General features: G+C 33.3%; 1 protein-coding gene across 8 annotated transcripts in view; it reads right to left on the bottom strand.

Annotated features, from left to right (window-relative positions):
- The window catches only part of LOC105197035 (transcription factor Sox-3), a 413519-nt gene that overhangs the window by 126677 nt on the left and 271866 nt on the right, over positions 1-14976 (bottom strand). The window contains exon 2 of one of the 8 annotated variants that reach the window (XM_011163231.3): positions 7627-14035. The exons of the other annotated variants lie outside the window; for them this stretch is intronic. Within the exon in view, the coding sequence (XP_011161533.1) occupies positions 14020-14035 (16 nt within the window). The 3' untranslated portion in view covers positions 7627-14019. Of the gene's footprint in view, positions 1-7626; positions 14036-14976 lie in introns of those variants that run through there. 8 annotated transcript variants of the gene reach the window in all.

Consider the following 14976-nt stretch of genomic DNA (forward strand, 5'->3'; position numbering starts at 1 on the left):
AAAAAATATTAAGAAAGTAATGAGTAATGGCGCTAATACTTATTGTAATCTATTACTTCCCATCTCTACTTATAATATCATAGACAACATAGATTGCGAATGTAATATATACGTACAAACGCGTACAGGGATTTCAAGATTGACTATATTCGCGCGTATTTATGCAATATTTTCGCAACCGCGCATGCAGAAAGCGTTGCCATTGTGCGGATGTTACTTTTTAAAGCGGAAGCGCGATTAAAATGGCATACCCGGCGGTCGGTAATTTTCAAATATCGGAAAAATCTAAATCACCTGTGATTTATTTCACGGATATCTATATATACCGCGCGTAAAAAAATTTTGTCGTTAATAATCCCGCGCGTGATGGACGCGCTATGACATATTTGTTACATACGTTCATCAGAGATATACATTTAACGGGAATATTTATTCAAATTCTGAAAATATCCAAAAGTACCCCTTTTTCCATTTGGAATAGTGATTGAGATAAAGAATCAATTACGTTGTCAAGATTTAAATATGGGAAAAGTAAGATTTGAAATTTTTTAATAGCGTAGCTTTTTTCTCAATTAAAATTGAAAATTCTCAAAATTCTAACACGCGTCTAAAAGACGTCTATAGTAATATTCTTTTACACAATATAAACGAAAAACTATTTACTATCAAGATTTTTTTATATATTTCTATATAATTTTTTTCCTTGAAATCATTAGACTTGTCTGGATAACGATTAGCAATTTTGAACATTAATCAAACGCAGAAAATATAAATAACGTAGATTAGATGATTATTAGAAATAAGTGTTACATTATTAGATAGCAGCCTTATATGTAGAGTATGTGGAGAGTCGAATTAATCTGAATGTGGAATTTGCACACTCGGAATTTGACCAATTTTTTCTAAAATTATTTAGCACAGATTATTTTTCACTGACCAAACGGATGCACACTAGATGCAAAAATTTGGCATGAGCACCATCCAGATAACAAAAAAAAAACATCTACAAAGTGTCTTTAAGATATCGAGATATCATCGTTTTTCAAAAGAAGGAAGAAGGCCAAATTGTAAGCAACAAAAAGATAGTGTAGTTTTTTTTTTTAACAATTTATTCTCCTTTAATATTACATTGGTACTTTCGATTATATTTAGTCTTCTTCAGTTCAGTCAAAATGATTAACAATCATTTTAAACGCATATTAATTAACAAACTATATCGCGATTATCATATAGTTTAGTTAGTAAAAGTCCATATAAACGCTTTGAAACAACACTCAATTTTTAACGATAAAGTCATTAAAGCTATTATCATGTATGGTTCGTCTGTCCATGTATGAAAATATTGATAACATCATTGATCAGTTGTCATTGTCTGCTAGGTAAGGTAAACATCCCACGACCGAATCTCTATACCTGGACGCTTTTACACAAAAGCTTATTAATCTTAAATGTAATTTTTAATAATATAAAAACCTTTAATAACATTAAAATGTAATTATAATTTTTAAGTATATTGATCTGCGACGTGATGATTTCGACTTAACTTTGTACTGCATTTACGTGTTTGCTGCTACATAATGCGACTTCCGACGTATCTATTTGTTCGCAGACGGAATCTGACCTTCGAAAGAGACGCACGCTGTCGCTCGATCGAACGTCGCTCGAGACGACCGCGATTCTATCAAAATAATTCGCGATTTGTCGACGTTCATCGTGACAACAAAAACCACCGCGCAAAAAGTTCGTGACGAGCATTAATCAGTCGCAGGCTACAGCGATTGCATATTGAATTCTCGTTACTGTAATTTTTTAAATGTTACATTTCATACTTTGTTTTTTTTTTAATTGAAAAGTATTTACACGTAAACTCGGAGCGGGTGTTGAAGGGGAAAAAAAATTGACCGAGAGAAATGATGCTCTTTGAGTTAGCTCTGTACTTATCCTTGCTACTTGATCGCGTGTCGAAGCCAGTTTTACCTCGCTATTATTACTGCCACGATCGCCTGTTATGAAATAGTTATTATATCGCATGCTCGGACAGGCGCATGCTAATGTATTTATGCTAATAACATATAGTTAGCCCGAAACCGAATAAAACCAGAGAATCTTAAAAAAAACATTCATCAATGTCATTCTACCTGCGTGTAAAAAATATATGAAGTCTATTTCTTATATGAGATACTTAGCCTGTTCGTCGACTCAGCATTCATTAATATATGGAATTAGGGTTGCCAGGTGGCCGGAATTTCCGCGAAAGTCCCGGAATTCATCGGTTGATCCCATGTTCAATAATAATTGAAGCTTCCTGTCCCGGAAATGCACAATTTTAACGAAATTCCAGGGTTCATGTTATATTTTTAGGCCACGTCTCGCGATTGTAACCGCGACTTGTAACTTACATCAAAGATTTATACAAAATTATGTGATTTACACACTCACAAACGCGTTCACAGCACGATATACCTTGGGCATTTACCAGTTTCTCTTGAAAGTTTTTTTCTAAATAATCAAAAAAATTTACAAAAAAGCTATATATCCTAGTTTTCGATTTGCCTATTTATTTTAAAAAAGAAGTTTCAATTTGAAATATTATTATAAGAATGATCATAGTGTAATGATTTATATGGGGATTAATGTTTCCACCATTGCAGATTAATTTTATTTTTATCTTTATCTTTTTCTAATTCTTAGAATTAGAAGGTAAGAATAAATCTATATTAGTGGAAATGAACAATTGATATAAGATTTAATTCAAATATTTTAATAATCCATTTTTCAATCATGGATATATCCCGAAAATGTTGGTAAGGATCTGGCAATCCTACATCCAGAAAAAAATTATATTCAAATTGACTCTCGTCATGATTTCTTTAACTTGATTTTTTTTTAAGCTGAAGTGAAAACATCTTTGAGAAAAATAAAAATTGAATTGATTTCAAGGAACGACATTATTAATCTTTTTTAAAGTAAATCAAAAATTTTCTTCAAATCGAAGAAACTTTTCTTTAATTGTATATAACAAAGTACAAATTTCTTTGATTCAAACAAGCTTTTTTGAAGAAACTTCTCCGAGTGTACATGCGGAACATTCGGAATACAGTTTAATATATCTGACAATGAAAGAAAAAAAAACCATAAATCGGAGAACGGCATGTGGTCGAAGTGTATCGTAAAGCAATAAAACGTAGCGATCGTAACAACAACGGGAAAGTCTGGCGTGCCGCACTCGAACTAGGCGAAACGCGAAAGAGATGATGACGCGACGGAAAAAGATGTATGCACATACGGCAGCACACGTCGTTTGGACGTCGCTTCACTCGTTGCCCGAAACCCGGAAAGCGACCTGAAATTATTATCCAACTTTGTGCGAGCAACAAGTGTCGTTAAATCAACTCCATGTCGTCCATCTCGTATATCGTGCGGCTGTACATCGCCACGTACGCGCCGCGCACGCACGGGATATTTAAAGAAATGTTATCTAAAGTTGCTCCGCGGGACATTGTTGTTCGCGGCCTCGCGCAGCGCTGGCAAACATTCGCCCGGTTTGAAATAGGCAAGCGCGGACCCTCCCAGTTTAGCTTCTGGCTTCTACGAGCGAATGCAAATTGCGCGCAAGATAACACGCGGCCTTATACTCCAGACAATCAATGTCAACGTCGCATAATCGCGCCGAGAGGAAAACAATTTTCCGTCTCGTCTCTGCGTCATCGACGCGACCACTCGCGCCGCGAGCAGTTAAACGTCGCGGAAGGTCGCGGACGGATCGTGAGGAGGTGAGAAAACGGTGAGGAAGAAAGCGGATGAGGCCGATAGATGTTAAATAAAGACGAGTTCAAACTTTGCCTCCGGCATGCCACGCCGCCGCCGCCGCCGCCGCCGCCGCCGACGTCGACGACGACGACGACACGTAGCATGCGTGTCCTCGTGGGGCGTGAAACACTTGAAAATCCCGGTTATGTAAAACATAGGAAAACGGCCCTCCGTATGCAGGGACCGCCGTCGCGTCGGAACGTTAGGTGGAACGCGTAATTGAAAGCACTTTAGAGACCCTAGCGGCACGCACAACGAGCTACTCGCATTTGCATTCAGTGGCGGAGGGAATGCCTTTTAACCGAAATGACTGCGTGTGTATGACAAACGCCGGGGTTTATGTGCCGGAACGATGGGAATATTTATTGGCGCGAATTAATGTCTCCACTCGGCCATACACCGCGTTCGGCGCTCACGTTTATGCATATATATATATGCGTATATATGCTATATATAATATACATATTTATCGAGACGATTTCGCGAATGCGCGCTACGCGGCCCGCCGCCGTCCGTCGGCGGAATAAAAAGCCCATTTGCGGCGAAAAATCATTTGCGCGGGTCATAGGGCGTGTCTGTTCACATGTGCACTCGGATCGCCTCGTGATTTGACTCGTTACAAGCGGGATGACTTGTTTCACGGCTCGACGAAGAGACGAAAATAATTGCACCTGCGTGTCTAAAAAATTATCGAGAATAACTGCGACCAAGTTGGCACCTTAATTTCGACGGTTATTTTGCAAATACGCATTTACGCAAGATGGCAAAACGTCGGGAAAAAATAGCGTGTGGTTCGGTAGATTCCCCATTTTAGACTTTCATTCTTCGCACTAATTAATCTTCGTGTCGACGTAACATCCACGAATTTTCATTCATGGATGAAACGGGATTGTTCTCTCGCTATTCACTATTAGTACAATCGAATTGTTTTTAACGAGTCTCATCATTTTTTTTACAGTTACAAATTTGATATAAACGTAAACGTCCGATAATGTCGGGATGACGGTTGATTCGTAACCCGTGGGTTCCGGATTCGATCCCGTCATACACATATGCCTCGAGTCTTGTAAGAGGCTGACTAGAGAGTGTTGAAAGATAGTGATGAATAAAAGAATCTAAGAATGACAATGTTTCAGGAATCCATATTTCAATTACAATAGCAATAGTAACGTTAGTAGCGACCGTGACGCAGAGAGTCGTGCGTCTACTCCGTGTGCCGAAGAATCCACGTTCAAATCCCGCTGGTCGAGAAACATTTGATTTTATTCCATCGCTACCTCTCGGAAGGCAATGGCAAACCACCAAGAGTATGAGTATCTTGCCAAGAAAATGCCCTCAAAATTAAGCCGTTCGTGGAACCGGCGTTTAAACTGTAGACCCTGTTTTTCCGTGCAAATTGTAAAAAGCGCACAAAACCATTTAGAAATATAATTAATTCAAATACATGCTTACAAACATGAGCGATTATTTCTAAATTATAATGTAGAAATGTCGCAGTATAAATTACACATTCAGTATGGTAACATTTTAAATAAAAAATCAAACGATTTTTGAAATAATTGTAAAATACTTTATATCTCAAATTTAGATTTATCTGATTTTTCACGAATATTATTTAAAACTTTATTTCGACGAAGCTGCTGCGTTATAACGTATCATCTTAGCGCAATTATTATTCAAAATTTTCGTCAATTCGTAATGCTTTTATTGTACAATATTCGCACAATGTGGTATGTATAAAAACAGGATAACGGATACGAAAGATATAATGTGCAGGACGGTGAAATTGAAAACACGAGTTTGATGTTCAATATATATATATATCTATATGTATCTATAATATTATATTCTAACATATCGCAACATATGTACATTACAGAGTTCACGAAAATTTGTGTTAAATCATTATCGAGCATATGTAGTATGTACAGAGCCTGTACACTTGAGATGTTCACTTTACGAAATGCACCTTGACGTAACGAGTGAGCAAGAGATGCGAAATAATGATACTTGAAATTAAGTTCGCGATTACTTATCTCTTATTAATTACAGGCTTGTATGCGTATGTACACTGAGAAAAAGATACCTAAAAATTTATTTTTAAAATATAAATTTATTTTATTGAAATAAATCTTTACTTAAATATGGCAAACTAAAATGTTACTTCTAACAAATAAATCAATTAATAAAAATAATAAATTATATTTATAGACTAAAACGAGATATATTTCACAAAAGTGTACATTTTGTCATCATCTTTTTTTTATAGCCAATAAATATCGAAGAATACATCACAAGTAACATTTGCTTGTTAATATTTCGACTTTTTTTTCTCAGTGTATAGCTGCTTGCTGAAAGGATGTTTTTGTGAAAAGTTCTAAGTTCTAAGTTGTACGAGTATGCTGCTCCATGCCATAAAACGTTCCTGATATAAAGCTTCGAATGTAAGGAGAAATCAATGGATATATTACTGAATCACTATGGGTATAATTATCGAGGAAGTGTCTACTGGACAATTATTTAATAATTAAGAAAAATATTTGTAATTGTGTTATATGTAAAACATTTAGAAATATAATTAATCCAAATACGTGCTTACGAAAATTAACAATTATTCCTAAATTATAATGTAGAAATATTGCAATATAAAATACTACACATTCGGCATGGTAACATTTTAAATAATCAAACGGTTCTTGAAATAATTGTAAAATATTTATATCTCAATATCTGATTTTTGACACATATTATTTAAAGACTTTATAGCATTTCGACAAAACTGCTGCGTCATCTTAGCGCAATCATTCAAAATTTTTAATTTCAATTCGTAATGCTGTTATTGTACAATATTGGCACAATGTGCCTATCGTGAAAAATGTCTAAACTTATTTTATTTTTTCCATTTTATTATAAGTTATTTATTCATCTTTCTTGTATCTTTTTTGTACTTTCGTTTTAATAATTCAAAAGATAAATAATTCAAAAATTTAAATATTCGGTGTAAATCATTGCGTATATTGCGTATATAATTTTATTAAAGAAAAACGAAAAGAAAACATGTTTAATAAGCAAAAAGTGTAATAAATTATAAAGAAAAGAGAAATAATTTTTGATACATTTGGACATAAATTGTTGCATTTTTGCTATTTAGTTGGTGCAAAATATTTTTATATCTTAGCAACAATGTATCGCATATTACACTAAAAAATGTGTAATATCATAAGTTTTCCTTTTTTCCAATTTTCTATAAACCAAAATTATTTTTTAACATTTTTTTATGCGGACACTATTACACTATTTTTTTTCGTAAGTACTAACCTTGAACAGTTTTAAGCTAAGAATTTGTTTTGTACGTGTACGTATAAAAAGTTGTACATTTTTTTATTGCAATATAGCATTTTGCCTCAAATTTAAACGTATGCACAAAAAATGGGTCATAAAATTGTAAAATCGTATTCCTAAATGTTGAAGAAGTATACTCAAATTTTCAGATTTTTTTAGACTTTAAGACCCCTTTAAGAAATACAAACTATCCACCGGTGATTCAGATAGTTTGACTAAGCAGAAAAATAGTATAGTTTGCGGAGTGTTAAATATATGTGTATAAAAATAATGTACATTATGAAATATATATTTTAAATGTATTAAAATGAATTATATAAATATTTTATATATGTTTATGATTATATATATATATATATATATATATATATATATAAAGCAAAAAAAGGAAAATGTTAAGAATAAGTAAACCGCATCTCGAGGAAGTACTTTTTACGGGAGACAAGGGGTAAATAGATAAAATTTTATCAATTTGTTTTCTTCTGCTGTTAAGTTTTATTATTATAAGATATAAAAGCAATTATCATCATAAGGGCACAGTATATAACACAGAGCATCGCATACTCGTGCACCTATTCAGTATCCTACTCTTTAACGTCTCTTACCAACAGGAATGGGAAGTAACGAGTTACAGTAATTAACACCGTTACTCGTTTGTTTTTTATAATTTGGTAATAATGTTACAATTTTCCATAATGGCAAGTCCAGGATCGGAATAGTCACTTTTGACAATCAACTCGTTATCATTATGCATTACTCCTTGAAAAATACTAATTTATAACTTTACTCATTACGTAACGAGTCAAAGTAACGCGTCAACTAACGAGTTACTTTTCTCAATGAGTAATGCATAATGACAATTGGCTTGTTAAAAGTGATTGCTCTCCAATCCTAGCTAGTTATCATTATGAAAAATTGTAACGTCATTACCAAATTGTTATATTATAAAAAAATAAAAGTAACGATAAAATAACTCAACGACTTCCCATTCCTGCTTATCACAGATCGAATCGAAATTATAGCTCGCATCGATTCGGATTAGGACTAAGGAGACTTCCCATATACATATCCTGTCGTCATCAGAAAAACATTCCTTTGAGTATCAGAAAGATACTTTGATATTACAACACCTTCGCTTCATGCGTCGGAAAATAAATTGGGATTCGATGATGATTTGCGTCTATGTACGTCGAATAATCATTGAGACAAAGAAAATGTGTAACTAATTCTACGCAGCTAGCCCCCTTCGCTTGTGTCTAGAAATAATCGAAATGGTTTGCTTAAAATTGACGCGTGCTTAAAGATTCTAGTTGTTCGTTAGATTATCGCATGTGAGAGCATTGTGCGATTGCAACTTATCACGAGCTTATCATCAATACAATTGCATCATTATCGCGTATATGCTATTGTAGCACATGTTATATGATTCGTTATGTATCATATAAATATAAATGCTTAAAATTGACGCTTAATATTCTAAGACTGAATTTTGAATCGCTCATAGAATTATCGAATTGAAACGATAAAACGTTGAAGACGTTGCGAGCATCGTCAGACTATCAACATCATTGCCTTTTTGTATCATCATCATTGTCATCATCATCGTATACACCATTGTAATACTTGTTATATTCGTTATATATAATATACATAAATGTGAATAGAGCTCTGTATGTTTCATATATACAAAGGCAATGATATTGATGACATCTATATACTATATATCTATATACTATATGATATACCCATACGAAGAGTGCAAATGTGAGGTCCAAAGAGAGTATGTGCATTTTCGTGATGAGTAATGTTTATCATCACAGGAGAACATAGAAATGGATTTAAATTTACTAAAGAGATTGAATGCTCATTAATTTTAAACAAACCATTTTTACACCATTAATTAAAGTGCATTAAACGAGCACACATACTTTCTTTCATGTGTACATCAAACGTGTACATAGGAACATTACAGAGATAAAAGAGACCAGCAGTTTTTGAAATATTTTACTGTTAAATTTTTAAGTCTGTAGATTTGCCTAAAAGCCTTAACTGAAAAAAATGTTTGTATACATATTCATTACTTTTATTTATCCCTGAAACTTTTTTATTGTTACATTTTAGTTTTCTTTAAGTATTAGTTAAATTCTAAATTTTACTCTGGCCTCTCTTCCTCTTTTCAATCCTTGGTTCTTGTTACTTCTTTTGTCTTTTTATTTTTTCTCAGCGTATTTTTCAGCGCTTTTTTTATAATTTACGCCGATATACGGAATTTAGGCCGCTTTTCATAGTCAAGTTTTATATTTAAGACCATTTTACGTACCATGAATCCCGACAGTTTAAACACCGGTTCCGAACAGCCTACAGAAGTCATGGCAAGATCTCGGGTGGTTTGCCATTGTTTTCTGAAAGGTAGCGATCGAATAAAAGATGTTTCTAATCAATCGAATTTGAACCCAGGCCTTTGGCACGAAAAGCAGACGCACAACTCTCTGCGCCATGATCACTATTTGATCTTAATTTTTTTGTCTAAAAGAAAAAAAATACTTGAATAGCGAATGCTTCCCAATTTTCCATCAATTTTCACCCAATCGTCATCGTACATAATATGAATATCATCGAATCCCGTTATTAATTTTTCGACGCATGTAGAGGAAATATTGTTGTATGTACATATCTACATTACTTTTGTTTAGAAACAAATCATTAAGATGTCGACAATATTGTTTCGAATAAACTAAGCTTATTCTATATGAGATGCATAACAGAGCGTGACCATAACAAGCTCGCTGGACCAATAAGCATCCAGCATAAAAGTTGTCATATTAATTTACATAAGATTCTCATTGGTCCAGCGGTCTTATGCTATGCTTATGCTATACAATGCATTTTATGTAGAATGGACTAAAGGTCCTTACACAATGCGACAGAATAGCGATAGCGATAGAGAATAAACATAAATAATAACACCACAGCTCGTGATTAGTTCGCAGATATTTTCCGCAGTTTTTGATTGACTGAACACTTCCATCGTTATTCTTATTGCTATTCTCTCGCATTGTGCAAAGACCTTTAACAGTGTAATTGATATGACATACTGCGAATAACCTTCCATCTGTCAAGCCACTTATTAACGCGAAGTAAGAATGGAACCAGCATAGTCGATGATAGTGACAATCGATAATAACATCTAAAATAATTAAAGTGGATGACAAGAGTAACTAAAAAATCGCCCCTTCTATTTTTTTATGAGTATTTAATAGCTAATGTTATAATAGCGCGAACATATAATGCGATAATAATAATATAATAAAAAATAATATTTAAGAGAGACATAATTTAATTCCACAAGTCACAATTTCATTATAGGCACATTCGCAATTAACCCTTTCCCTACTATCCTGGGTATTTCGTGTACAAAGCGTTTTCCCACTTTTATCCAATTTACGATTAGGTCGGTTATTAAATTATAACACATTTTATTATTTTCTAAAGTGAAGTTTTTCAACATTTAAAAAGCTGGAAGTGTGTTTGCGAAATTTTTAGAGAGATTTTTTGAACCATTTTAAATATTTGAAAAAATAAACAGATTCGAGATATATCCAGAATGGTAGGGATGAGGCACCGTTTTAAGCATGGTAACGCAAGGGTTAATATTTAGGCATCATAAACCGTGTGTGAGATTCAAAAAATGAATTAAATAAAAAAAAATAATAATAAAAATGCTGTTGCATTTATTTCGAAATTGAAACCAACTCCAATAAGTTCTTCTCTACGTCATTAAACTAATTCTATATTACTAACAACTTGTTAGTATAGAAAGTCTTATCGGAATGAACTCAATTTCGAGAATGTAAGAATGACAATGTGTCTTTTTTACGTGTAGATCTTCACCGGTTTTACAGTATATCTTTGATCGTGTATACTTCTCAGTATAAAAATGTCTTCGTAGAGATAAAATTACTCAATTTCAGATAAATTCCAGTCCATTTTTACATTCCCTTGTAATGATAAATAAAATAATAATGTACAAGAATGCACATGCTCTCTTTGGATGCTACAGCTAATTCATATATGTATGTACATATCTATGTACAGATACAGTTGCACATACAGCTGCATTAATATTGATTTTTTAACGCTTCAAACGTATAATACATGAACATTAGATGTCTAGGCAGAATGCACGTCAAGAGAAGAATACTTGAATCAAGATGAGTTATATGTAAGACTCATGGATACTTTAAATGATTTTAGGAATAGTTGTGTCAGTATAATGTACCATTTTTAATATTGATTATTGAAATAAGAAATAAATATAATACATTCATCCTCCACTATTCCTTTCATTTTCTCTGAACTCAAGCCGTTTTAAATATTTTACACTCTGCTTACGATAGACATCTGACTATGAATATTTAATAAGAATATTTACATCGTGATATATAAAAAAACTGACCAAGTATTCAATTTATATCTTTATCTTTGCAATATATATATATAAATATATATAACATATATTTTGAAACAATTTTTAAAAATTATTTAGACAATTGAATAGCAGCATGTGTCAAAAAAATGTTGTTTTGTTATAATAATTGTTTCAAGAATTTATCTTTCGTCAATAGAAAATTTGATTTTTAACAAATAAGAAATTTAAGTTATCATGACTTTTTGCAAGAGAAAAGGCTCAACTCGGAAATTCAAAAAATGAAACTTTGATAGTACACACAAATGCCCTCCCATGCCTTTTCAAAGATGTGCGCGTTACATACTGTTTAACTCTGAGGTTGACTATACTTCAGATGCGTGTCAAGGTCCAACCTATCCAAACAATTACTACTCAATTCTTAAAGTACAAACTGTGTTGAAAATTGATGCATAAATGTCAGCCAGTGGGAACAATGCGAACGATACGGAAGTCAAATGTGTCGCTTGACATTGTTCGCCGCACAGTCCCGGTCGACATTTATGTGTCAATTTTCAACACAGCTCACACTTCAAGAATTCAGTAACAATTGTTTGGACAAATCGACTTATGGACCCCGACACGCACTTGCAACGCCATAATCAACCCGAGAGTCAATCGTCAAATAGTAACACGCACATTCATGTTGCACTAAAGATGCTCCCAACTTAGAACCGCAACTTACATTAAGATAATAAATATCCTGCTATGCACACGAAGATCCTGCGAAGGCTGGCCTATATGGCATTATATCTCATTTAATTCGGTCGAGACTAATTTTTTGCGATTTTAAAATTTTAGAAAGATTTATTTCTTTTAATAAGATTTTTTATCGATTTATCCTCTCTTCAGGGTGAATTCGAGCAGCAAAAAAATGATTTACTGCCAAAATTTCATAATTTTTTCGAATTTCCGAGTTGGAAGCCTTTTCTAATTCTTGGAAGCAACAGAATTTCATTTTTTTTTAGCGAAATAATATTTTTCTATTATTACGGCAAAACGCAATGACTGAATGCAGTGTTAGATGAGATGCGAGATCGCGATAGAAGTTAACGTGGTCTCAAAAGTCTCACGATCATGACCAAGTCTCATAATCAGGGCCTCACTGTCATTCTTAACCCTTCGATTCTCAAGCGGAACATGTCATTTGTTCCGTAGTTATACAAGAATTATAATCATTGTTCCGTTATTATAATTATAGCTTTAAAGATTCTACCTCGATATAAGTAAAAATAAGTGATATTGTGTTATATGTGCGCATTGATATGTTTATTATCTATCATTTTTGACATCACGATCATGCCGTTATACTTTTGATAAACTTTTTGGATCCAGTTCTCGTTTTACTTGAGAACTTGCGTCTGGAGAAAAGTGGCATGAGAATCGAAAGGTTAATGTATTTAAAAATACAGTTATATTACGTACGTACAGTTAATGCTTGTAAAAAAACAACAGAATCCAAACGGAAGTGACATGGACACGTATAGCGTCCGATCGAATCGGATTCTTCTTTGGTAATGTCAATTTTGCGAGAGCATATTTTCAAATAATTATTGACGTCTTCTATAGGTCGTATGTCTTCGTTCGATGATAATGCGCAGCGTGGACGACGGTGATGGCGAGAATTTTTCGTGAGATGTGAATGCGAGCGAAGGCGCGGTCTTTTGAGCATCGAGAGCGAGAACGCAAGAGCAGGGGGGGGAGGGAGAGAAACTTTTACGGGGCAGTATAAGTAAAATCCAATTAAGGTCCATCGCAAGATATCTACATGTAACAAAGTCTACATTGACATTCTTAAATTCTCGAAATAGAATTTATTCCGATGAGATTTTCTATACTAACAAGTTGTTAGTAATATAGAAGTTGTTATATTAATAATGATAAGTTGTTAAAGTAGCGTAGACGGACTTATCGGAATCAGCTCCATTTTCGGAATGAATGAACAATATTTACTTTTTTTTTTGTTACGTAATTTTTATTCCGCTTTGCATTGTCTTAAAACTAAATTTTAATTTGACTGTAATTAAAATTATAATGTAATTCCGATTATGCTGTTATTACGATTATTGTAATAACAGCATTATTGTCACTTATCCTCTCAATCTAGTATCATCAGCCAATCAATACTAGTCTCTTTCATAGTAGGTCTATCATCCCTGTCATTAAACTGTCATTAAACCCTATCATAAAACTATGTTTTAGCCTACACTCTTTGTCATTTTTTCCCTTTCTGAAAACTCTCTGCTACTCTGTCCCCCTTCTCTCTTTGTCTCGCTCTCACTATCATTATGCATTTCTTTTTATTTCGCATTCCACCATTTGCTTTCTCTTTTGCTCTCTTACTTTTTCCATTACTCTCTACAGGGTTTCCTTTTGCACTGACGTCCAATCCAAGTCTCTCTCTAAGCTACAAGATTCCTACGACGTCATTTTTTTGTGTTAGGTTGTGAAGGAACGTGGAGTGAGAAAACGTATGTTAAATTTCTAGCTCTAGCTCCGTTCATCGACGGAAGATAGGATGAGTCAGATGAAACCTTCGTGATTATTCGGCGATCGTGTTAGAGTGAAATGTTATCAAACGTGAGTTACCGCGGAACGTCATGAGATGTTATTTAAACGTCGACTAAACGTAAAAAAATATTCAGTAAGTGTGAAAAATAAAATTCTCCGAAAAAACTATTCTGCTGCATAATAATTTCGACGGTTTTTTTTGACTCAACCTATATTGAAATTTCAATCAAATTCAATATTTATTCTCGAGATTTAAAGTACGATTATTAATGAAAACCACTTACAACAGAGGCAAAAATAATAAAAGAAATAACAAAGGAAAGAAATAAATTCACAAAGGAAAGTAAATTTGAGCCTCAAACTGAACATGTGGTATCGTGAACTCTGCTTCATTCTGGACCCTACGTTAAAAACAATTCGATATCTTTTAAAATTTCTATCATGTATCTAACATAAATAATAACGCAACTTAGACATAAAAATAGCAATTAATAATAATTAACAATAAGAATCAACGAAAGGAAAATAGATAAAAATTATGTGGTAATTACAAAACTGGAGATTGTCACATAATTCACAATAACTATTTGGAAGTTCTCGCGAGAAATCGCGCAAATATTTCTACTCTGTGTATATTTTGTTTTGTGTATAATAAATAAAATTAAAATTCAATGAAATGATGATTCATATGTGTGAGAAAGAAAAATTATGAGAAAATTTAATAAAACTGATTCGGACAGTGCGCAATGAGTAAATAAACGAATAAAAATGAAAAATGTTGAATCTTTAAAGTTTAAAGTTTTAAAGTTTCGCGATTAAATGCAGCACTATATAAATCGCCGTATTAT

The sequence above is a fragment of the Solenopsis invicta genome, chromosome 9 (genome assembly GCF_016802725.1).
Source record: "Solenopsis invicta isolate M01_SB chromosome 9, UNIL_Sinv_3.0, whole genome shotgun sequence".
NCBI lineage: Eukaryota > Metazoa > Arthropoda > Insecta > Hymenoptera > Formicidae > Solenopsis > Solenopsis invicta.